This window comes from Anser cygnoides, chromosome 30 (assembly GCF_040182565.1).
Source record: "Anser cygnoides isolate HZ-2024a breed goose chromosome 30, Taihu_goose_T2T_genome, whole genome shotgun sequence".
Lineage (NCBI taxonomy): Eukaryota > Metazoa > Chordata > Aves > Anseriformes > Anatidae > Anser > Anser cygnoides.
This window is the reverse complement of record NC_089902.1, coordinates 808,027-817,769: the sequence shown is the minus strand read 5'-3', so window position 1 is coordinate 817,769 and position 9,743 is coordinate 808,027. Positions and strand designations below refer to the sequence as shown.

Below are 9,743 nucleotides of genomic sequence, written 5' to 3'. Positions count from 1 at the left end.
GACGTCTGTTCTAACTTTTTTCTGCCTTCTCCTTTTCAACAGACAACTGTGTCCAAAGTCAGGAAATGGCCAACAGCAGCTCTGTGAGCGAATTCCTCCTGCTGGCATTCGCAGACACGCGGGAGCTGCAGCTCCTGCACTTCGCGCTCTTCCTGGGCATCTACCTGGCTGCCCTCCTGGGCAACGGCCTCATCCTCACCGCCGTAGCCTGCGACCACCGCCTCCACACCCCCATGGACTTCTTCCTCCTCAACCTCGCCCTCCTCGACCTGGGCTGCATCTCCACCACTCTGCCCAAAGCCATGGCCAATGCCCTCTGGGACACAAGGGCCATCTCTTATCAAGGCTGTGCTGCACAGGTCTTTCTGTTTGTCTTCTTGATTACAGCAGAATTTTATGTTCTCACCATCATGGCCTACGACCACTGCGTTGCCATCTGCAAGCCCCTGCACTACGGGAGCCTCGTGGGCAGCAGAGCTTGTGCCCAGATGGCAGCAGCTGCCTGGGGCAGTGGCTTTCTCAATGCTGTCCTGCACACGGCCACTACATTTTCCCTGCCCCTCTGCCAAGGCAATGCTGTGGCCCAGTTCTTCTGTGAAATCCCCCAGATCCTCAAGCTCTCCTGCTCAGATGCCTACCTCAGGGAAGTTGGGGCACTTGTGTGTAGTGTTTCTTTAGCCTTTGGCTGTTTTGTTTTCATTGTTTTCTCCTATATTCAGATCTTCAGGGCAGTGCTGAGGATGCCCTCTGAGCAGGGCCGGCACAAAGCCTTTTCCACGTGCCTCCCTCACCTGGCCGTGGTCTCCCTGTTTGTCAGCACTGCCATGTTTGCCTACCTGAAGCCCCCCTCCATCTCTTCCCCATCCCTGGACCTGGTGGTGGCAGTTCTGTACTCAGTGGTGCCTCCAGCAGTGAACCCCCTCATCTACAGCTTGAGGAACCAGGAGCTCAAGCATGCCCTGGTGAAACTGATGACTAGGTGAGTGTAATGATCAGTGCATTGCCCCTCTCATGTTGCATGTAACACATTATGTCAATTACTACAGAAACAATAAATCTTCTCTAATTTTTGTTTGTTGTTGTTGTTAATTAGTGTTACAGTATTTTCTTAGTTATAGTTTGGCTCATGTTGCCTAATAAAATGTCGTTATTTGTCCCTTTTATATTACTGTCTGTAAGTGTCTTGTTGAGTATAGCTCAGAGATTCTGTATACGAGGAGCCTGTCTCTCTGTGAACATAAAGTGAAGGAGCCTGCATTGCCTTCCTTGTGTGACGTCCTTCCTCTGAGAGCTGCTCTGGCTCTGCAATTTCTCATCTTAAAGGATGCGTTTAGTTGAATTTCAGTTTGGAGCATTATTCTCTAACTGATATTGATCCAGGGTGTCTCCTTTGGAGACCTGCATAGGGAGGAAAAGCAGACTCTTGGGGTCTGACACTGCATGGAGAACCTTGCTCCTCACCACCCCAGCCCTGACATTTCTCTCTTTGGCGCTTGCATCACTTCTCCTTCCACCAGACTTCGGCCCAGAAGTCTGCAGCTGGATGTTACAGCTCCTTTGCACCAGCTCCCTCCTGCTTGCCTTAGAGACCTGGATGCACACAGGCGCAGAAGGGTTTCTCCTTATTTCAAACCAAACAACAGGAAAACATGCAGCAATCTTCCAAAAGCAAAGCAAGCTCCTCATCCTGTATGCCTCCTGTGAGGTTTATGTTCCCAAAAGGATGACTGGACCAGAAGTCTTTTATACTGACAGACCGGAAATTATAAGTGTTAAGATTAGAATTAATCCATATGATATTAATTCAATGATAAATGATGATGAGCTTTCTAAGGACACAGTTAGACAGACTGCAGATAGATGGGCAAGCTTCAACTCCCTGAAGCTCAAAGCAGCACCTGGGTTGGTGAGGGCGGTCTGAGTGATCCAGGAGGAAGGGGAGGGAGAGTCAGGAGAACCATGGGAAGTGCATAGGTCCAGACAGGCAGCTGGAAAGGGGACATTCAGCATCGTCTGTTTAATCAAGATGGGTGGATGTACCTGGGAGATGAGGGAGCACACCATGATAGACAAAGCGATGACAATGCAAGTACAGGTGAACACCAGTATTTCTTTTCCTGTGATGAAAATACATCCTGAAAATGCCTATTTCTTCATGAGAGAAACTACACTGTGTGACATTTTACGGAAGGGATTGAATCATTTGAGGTAATGAGTAGTTGCTTTATGACTTAAGTCCTGAAGAAAATACTGGGTACTGAGGCAGAGCTTTGCTGTCTGACCATAAGCAACCAGTGCCAAGGTCTTCAGAGTAGTTTACTCACATTTGAAATATTTCCTTGAAATCCAATCTCCTGGTTCTGCTTTCAATGAAATCATTAGGCCTCCAGAGGCTCTGGTGCATTTAGAGTAATTCCCTGGAATGGAAGCTCTCTGAAAGGACCTGAGGGAGACCAGAGTCCATTGGTGGATAAGGTGGAGACAGGTGACGTTTCCCGGGCACCTCCACTGCCAGCAGTGCTCTTTCTCCTTGAAACTGCAGCCCAGCCCAGCACAGGAAACCCCTTCAAGGCAAATTCCTTCTTCAGCCGTTTCTTGGGATAGACCTAAATTTGAAATGGCCATTGGAAACCCGTCATACTCTCCCTCCTTCCTAGGAGACACCTAAACATGCATTTACCATCGTGGGTCATCTGTGGAAAACTCAGCCTGAAAGACTCAAGAGCAGGACATTTCAAAGGGCTGAGGCAGAACCCATCAGCTGCCCCACTTTGGGGAATCATCCCCTTCCAACTAGGGATATGAAAGAGAAAAATGTGAAATGACCCGTCAGGTCAATGTGCAGTGTAAGGGAAAGTCAAACATATTGTGCTGGAGTGACAGAAGGCAAAAAGCACTGCACTGTGCCTCAGAGTAATCAAGGAGACCTAATCCAGTTCATCTGTGAGATAAAGGAAAGTGAAGGACGCTGAGTTGTGTCCTAACATGAAGAAGGATGTACATCACTGCTGAAGGAGCTGACTTTTTGTGCCATCACCAATGCAAATTACACAAGAACTGTATCAAATAAAGGTAACGTGTCCCACCCTGGCCCTGTCACACCACGGGGCAGCGGAGGCACTGTTTTCAGTTTCAGCCTCTTTTTCAGAGGGGCTTTGCCCTCTCCCTGCGCACCACGGGGCAGAGCCTGGCCGTGGACACTCCGTGAGCGCCGTGCAGGTCGTGGCAGGCTGCGGTGAGGGGACGAATGCCCTGGGCCCCCTTCCTGCTCTGCCCAGGCCAGCAAGGGCCCCGAGCGGCCTCGTGTCCCCTGCCCCTGCAGCTCTGGGCTCCCTTCCCCAGCCCTGGCTCTGCAGCACCAAGCCCTGCTGGGAGCCCTCCCCTGCATGCTGCCACCGCTCCCTGACGCTGCTGCTGCCCTCTGCCGGGCACTGCCGAGCCCAGACCAGCCCCTGCCCACCTCTCCCCACCTCCCGGACCTCTCCCCAGCCCAGCAGCCCAGCCTGGGCTGGCCCCAGGCCAGTGCCCACCGCAGGCTGCTGCAGGGCTCTGGGCACGGCCAGCACAGCCCCAGCCCCTCGCAAGGCACCGCAGCTGCTGGCACAAAGGCGGCTCTGGGCCTCCCCAGCAGCCCCCGCGCTGGGGCCAGCCACGGCTCAGGAGATGGAGGGCCGTGAAGCTGCAGGAGCCCTGCTCTCCTGCCTGGGACATCCCCAGCACAGAGTGCCTGTGCCCCGCAGGGCCAGCCCCGCTCCCCAGGCCAGCACAAGAGGCCTGGCCCAGGCACAGAGCAGCTCCAGGTTCCTCTCCAGGATGCCATTTGCCATCAGACCCAGCACCACTGGGACAGTCCCAGGCCAGTCAAGGCCAGTTACTGTTTTCTGGGCCTTAGTCAAGGAAGAAGGCAGCTCCCGGTCCAGCCCTTGGTTCTTCACTGATCACTCTGGGGTTCTGATCCATTGTGAAGCTCAGAAAAGCAAGAGGTCTGTTTAGGAAGCAGCTCCTTGGGTGTATTCCTGAAACCAGATTTGCAAGAGGCGTGCAGAGATATTGAAGAGATGCCAATGTAGGGATAACAGGACTGTCAGCAACATACATGAGATCTCAGGGCTTATCCAAATACAAGAAGCACAATGTGGAAGCCAGAAGAGAGCAGCAGTGGAAAGGCCACGTCCTGCTGCTGGCCATGGCCATGGCTCCAGGGAAGCAGCAGCCCCGACCCGAAGGCAGCAGAGAGGCAGAGCCCAGCGGGCAGTGAGGGGCAGCCGCGAGGGCCAGCGGGGCTGCTCCTCCCTGTGGCAGCTGGGCTCTGGGCCCTGAGCCCCTCCTGCGTGCTCGGACTGCTCCCTCAGCTCCAGAAAAGATGGGAAGGGATGGAAGCTGAGACCAGTGAATTTCTTCTCGATTCTTTTTTGTCTCTATCTAAACGGGAAGCCCACTTCCATAAGTACATGACATACTTGGTTCAAAACTAAAATAGAATGATAAACACATAGGATAGTAAGTAGATCATTACTGAATGAAAATCACAAGTCTCAGAAAATAGTATAAAAGTGAAGTAAGACTGTTCTAACACTTATTCAGAAAAAAAAAGATAAATAAAATTGCCCTGTTAGGACTTTATTAAGTACCCATTGTTAATGATGCAGAAGCATGTACCCAAAGAGTTTCCTCAATGCATCCCTGAGCTCCTTGTTTCTCATGCTGTAGATGAGGGGGTTCATGGCAGCATGAACCACTGAGTACAGAACTGCCACAACCAGGTCCAGGGATGGGGAGGAGATGGAGGGGGGCTTCAGATACGCAAACATGCCAGTACTGTTAAATAGGGAGACCACGGCCAGGTGAGGGAGGCACGTGGGACGGCTTTGTGCGGTCCTGCTCAGAGGGGATCCTCAGCACAGCCCTGAAAATCTGCAGGTAGGACACCACAATGAAAACAAAACAAGCAAATACTAAACAAACACCAACTACAATAAGCCCAACCTCCCTGAGGAATGACTCTGAGCAGGAGAGCTTGAGGATTTGAGGAAGCTCACAGAAGAACTGATCAAGCTCATTACCTTGGCAGAGGGGCAAGGAAAATGTAGTGGCCGTGTGCAGGACAGCATTGAGAAAGCCACTGCCCCAGGCAGCTGCTGCCATCTGGGCACAAGCTCTGCTGCCCATGAGGCTCCTGTAGTGCAGGGGCTTGCAGATGGCAGCGTAGCAGTCGTAGCCTGTGATGGTGAGAACATAAAATTCTGCTGTAATCAAGAAGGCAAAGAAAAAGACCTGAGTAGCACACCCCGGCTAGCCACCCCTATATATTGTTTAGCATGACACCAGATGGTATGGAATACCCCTTTGGCCAGTTTGGGTCAGCTGTCCTGGGTCTGTCCCCTCCCAGCTCCTGCTGCACCCCCAGCCTGCTCGCTGGCAGGACAGAGCGAGAAGCCGAAAAGTCCTTGGCCTGGTGTAAGCACTGCTCTGCAACAATTAAAACATCAGCATGTTATCAGCGCTCTTCTCATCCTAATCCAAAACATAGCACCCTACCAGCTACTAGGAGGAAAATTAACTCTGTCCTAACTGGAACCAGGACAAATGCTACACCTAACGGTCACAACCTGCCTGAGATTAACTTGAGTTAAACTAGAAAAGAGAGACAGACAGTTCCTTACTAAGTAAATACTACAACTAGAATCAGTTTCTTCAGTGTGGCTTTCAGCTCCTGGTTCCTCATGCTGTAGATGAGGGGGTTGAATGCTGGAGGCACCACCGAGTACAGAACTGCCACAACCAGGTCCAGGGATGGGGAGGAGATGGAGGGGGGCTTCAGATACGCAAACATGCCAGTACTGACAAACAGGAAGACCACGGCCAGGTGAGGGAGGCATGTGGAAAAGGCTTTGTGCTGGCCCTGAGAAGAGGGCATCCTCAGCACGGCTCTGAGGATCTGCACATAGGACAACAAAATGAAAACAAAACAGCCAAATGCTAAACATGCACTAACCGCCAGAATTCTAACTTCCTTTAGGTAGTCTGAACCTGAGCAGGAGAGCTTGAGGATCTGGGGGATTTCACAGAAGAACTGGTCCACAGCATTGCCTTGGCAGAGGGGCAGGGAAAATGTAATGGTAGTCTGCAGAAGAGCATCAAGAAAGCCACTGCCCCAGGCAGCTGCTGCCATCTGGGCACAAGCTCTGCTGCCCATGAGGCTCCCGTAGTGCAGGGGCTTGCAGATGGCAACGTAGCGGTCATAGGACATGACAGTAAGAGTATAATGTTCTGCTGATATGAAGAAGAGAAAGAAAAAGACCTGAGCAGCACACCCTTGGTAGGAGATGGCCCTGGTGTCCCAGAGGGCATTGGCCATGGCTTTGGGGAGAGTGGTGGAGATGCAGCCCAGGTCGAGGAGGGTGAGGTTGAGGAGGAAGAAGTACATGGGGGTGTGGAGGCGGTGGTCGCAGGCTACGGCGGTGAGGATGAGGCCGTTGCCCAGGAGGGCAGCCAGGTAGATGCCCAGGAAGAGCGCGAAGTGCAGGAGCTGCAGCTCCCGCGTGTCTGCGAATGCCAGCAGGAGGAACTCGCTCACAGAGCTGCTGTTGGCCATTTGCTGCCCTTCATCAGGGAGACTGAAAAGAAGAAAAAATATAGACTGTAAGGGAAATTTCTTTGAGCAATGCTCATGTCAGTCCTCATAAAATCCTCCACATTGCCTTTCTTTCCAGGTGACCTTTGTCTCTCTCCCGAGCTGAAGCCCTGCTGTGTGCTTGCTGAGTGTCCTGTACACAGCAGCCACCTCTGCCCTTCAGCTCCCCATGGGCCACCTCTTCTCCACTGCAGTGCTACCTGTTGTTGAGTTTGCAAGACTCAGCCAGAGGTCACATCCAGGAGGGCTGCTCTGTCCATCCCCTGGTGCCCAGCTGCTGGCTGCTTGCAGCACTCAGCTGGGGGATGGCTCTCAGAGGTTGTGCTGAAAAATCACCTGGGCTGTGCTGGGAGTAGAGGGCACCAGCACCAAGTGCAGGTGGAAATGCCTCCCTTTTAGCCCAGCTGTGCAAAATTCAATGACAAGTACATGGCAAGGATGCTGATTCACAGGGAGAGATCAAGGGACCTCGCGTATAACAAAAACTCTAACGTATGCTCTGCAGCAGCTCCCTCTCACCGCCTGCCCATGTCCCTGCTGCCTGCAGCTGTCCCTGCCAGCAGCTCTTTCTCTGTCCCCACGTCTCCTCCCGTTCATGCTCACAGACCCCGTCCCACCTGCTGTGTGCCCAGCTCTGCCTTGCAGACACCTCCCGGGCATGGGTACAGCTCTGGGGACATCTCCCTATCTGCAGGTCCTAAAGACCAGCTCAGAAAAGCCCTGGTGCAGTCTGTAAGCAGGGAGAAGGGAAGGGATATTCTCAGGTTCCTCACTAACCTGTTTATGTCTCTATTCAATGCAGTAGGAAGTTCCATCACCTGTGCAATCCCTACAACTCTGTTAACACAGAGCCTGCACAAGAATCAGCAGGAAAATGCAGGAAGAAACTGCAGAAAGTGCCTTCTCTTTGCAGGCAGCCCCTGCCCTCCCCTTCCTCTGCCCAAGACTGCCCTGCAGCACCTTCTTCTCCACACCGCACAAGCCATGAGAGACATCCTGGCAGCTCCTGGCAAGGCAGAGATGTCCCGGACCCAGGAGCCCCTTCCAGGAATGTCCCCTGCACTGTCCTGCAGCCAGAGACTTACCATGGGCAGAGCTGTGAAGGTTTCTCCTGCACTGAGCTCTCCTCTGCCCGCACCCTGCAGGCTGCCTGGAATCCCTTTCTGCCTGGGTGCCTGCGGTCAGAGCCCCCAGCCCTGCTGCGCTGGGCACAGGAGCTGCTCCTGGGCAGAGCTGTCTCTCTGCACCACGGCCCTCTTGCCACGAGCTCTCTCTGTCCCACGAGCCCGGCCCAGCTCAGCACCAGACGCCCAGCCCAAGGCATTGGAATCCCCCCTCGGGGGGCTTTGCTGAGGAGCCCACGAACCTCAGGCACTGAGAGACAATTGCAGACATCTCTCAACAAGTCCAAGTCAGAGGCAAGTTTCCTGCAGTGTCCCCCTGAGCACCAGCACTGACACAGCCTCCCTTGGAGCTCGTTAGAGCAGAGCATTGGAGGCAGGGAGGACAAGGAGACAAAGGCAGTGTGAAGGTGGCACTGGTGTGTAGGAAAACTAGAGGTGTTTCACCAAGCACAAGGGCCAGGCCTTGACCCCTAGCCCCTGGGAGATCCTTTCCCTTCACACACTGCTCAGGGCTCTTCCTGGGGCAGGAGGAGATGGGGATGTGCATGGCCAAGTGCAGGAGAATGGTTCGAGCCCTGCCTGGTTCGTGGGTGGGGGCGAGGAGGCAATGAGGCCCTGGTGCTTTACCGAGAAGCTGTCTCCTCCTAGGCCTCAGTGGCAGAGACAACAGCCAGAGCCATGGACACAAAGCCCTGGGTCCTGTTGGGACTTTCAGCCTTGTCAGAGGCCTCTGTCCTCTCCACACCAGGCTATCTGAGGGACTCCCAGACCTGCACCTCTTTCTCTGGTGGCTACAGACTTTTGTCCCTGTGGTGTCACAGCAGATCTGAGCTGAGTCTGATAACTCAGATCTTCTTGGTGGCCACGCTCCTCGTAAGGCAGCCCTGGTGGAACTTGGCCTGGTTCCTGGTGAGCAGCACCACTGCTCGTATGGCATCCCTCGTGGTGCCCAGGCCCTCCTCCTCCTGGGCACTGCTCACTCAGCAGGGTCCCAGTCTGCCCTGATGCGTGGGGTTCCTCTTCCTCTGCTGCAGGACTGGGCTCTTCTCCTTGTAGTAAAGATCGAGATGTTCCTTCATGCAAGATCCTGCAGTTTCTTTAGGTTCAGCCACGGTGATGCTCTGTTCTGTCAGCTTTTCATGTCTGCAGGGAAACAGTTCAACCTTCCTGTGTTTGTGCTATCTCTGACAAGACAGCAGCATCAGGAGCTGCAGGGAAGTTTGGATAACACAGGAGTAACCAGCTGAATGGAAGTGCAGCACAGAGTCACAGAAGAGCAGGGGATGGAAGGCTGCCAGGTTCCACCTCTTCTGTGCTTCCTTCTCATGCAAGGTTTCATTCTGGCTGGGGCTGTGTCCTGAATGTTATGGGACTGTGCAGGTAAAAATTAGAAGGGGCAAAGCCCAGATGGAGCTAAATCCGTCTATTACTGTCAAAGACAAACTGTTTACATAAATACTTTAATAAAGGAGGATTAAGGAGAATCATCATCCTTTCTTAGATGTGGTGGGAAACCTTTTGACAAGAGATGAGGTAAAGGCTGAGGCACTTAATGTCTTCTTTGCCTCAGTCTCTAGCAGCAAGACCAGTTGTTCCCCTGGACAGTTTTTCCACCTCATGGCCGGTGCCACTCTTCCAAGGTGCACCCTGTGGCAGTTTTTCTGTCCTGCTCTTTCCTACTACCAAAGAAAGCTCCATCAGGGTGGAAACCACTCCTGAAGTAGGCATCCCAACCCATCAGGCTCCTTGCGGCCTGTCAGCCAAGCAGACAGAAGTCACCTCAGCAGCATCTGCCAAGGCCTGGGCCTGCTGCTGGCCTTGCAGCTTCTTGGCTAGACACAGCCAGGCCTTGTGCCTCCTGCTGTCCAGTCCTGGCCTCAAGCAGAAGGGACAGGACAAGCCCTCTGCGGGCCTTCTTTGTGTCTGGGTCCTCCTGGGGATGGAGGCAGAGGGGATCCCACAGGCAGCATGCCAAGCAGGGGCCT

General features: G+C 53.4%; 2 protein-coding genes across 2 annotated transcripts; one reads left to right on the top strand and one right to left on the bottom strand.

The window, feature by feature from the left end:
* Positions 1 to 440: 440 nt before the first annotated feature.
* On the top strand, positions 441 to 983 carry LOC136787582 (olfactory receptor 14C36-like; the record flags this gene model as incomplete). Its single annotated transcript, XM_066984894.1, has 1 exon — positions 441 to 983. A coding segment is annotated over one exon (543 nt), but the record flags the coding sequence as incomplete, so codon positions are not given.
* Positions 984 to 5,662: 4,679 nt separating this feature from the next.
* Positions 5,663 to 6,707, bottom strand: LOC136787581 (olfactory receptor 14J1-like). Its single transcript, XM_066984893.1, has one exon. The coding sequence runs from the start codon at positions 6,593 to 6,595 to the stop codon at positions 5,663 to 5,665; it is 933 nt and encodes a 310-aa protein (XP_066840994.1). The 5' UTR covers positions 6,596 to 6,707.
* Positions 6,708 to 9,743: the final 3,036 nt, after the last annotated feature.

What these genes read in the sequence shown, in the direction of transcription:
- LOC136787581 (XM_066984893.1), bottom strand. Translation starts at nt 6,595, where the DNA reads ATGGCCAACAGCAGCTCTGTGAGCGAGTTCCTCCTGCTGGCATTCGCA.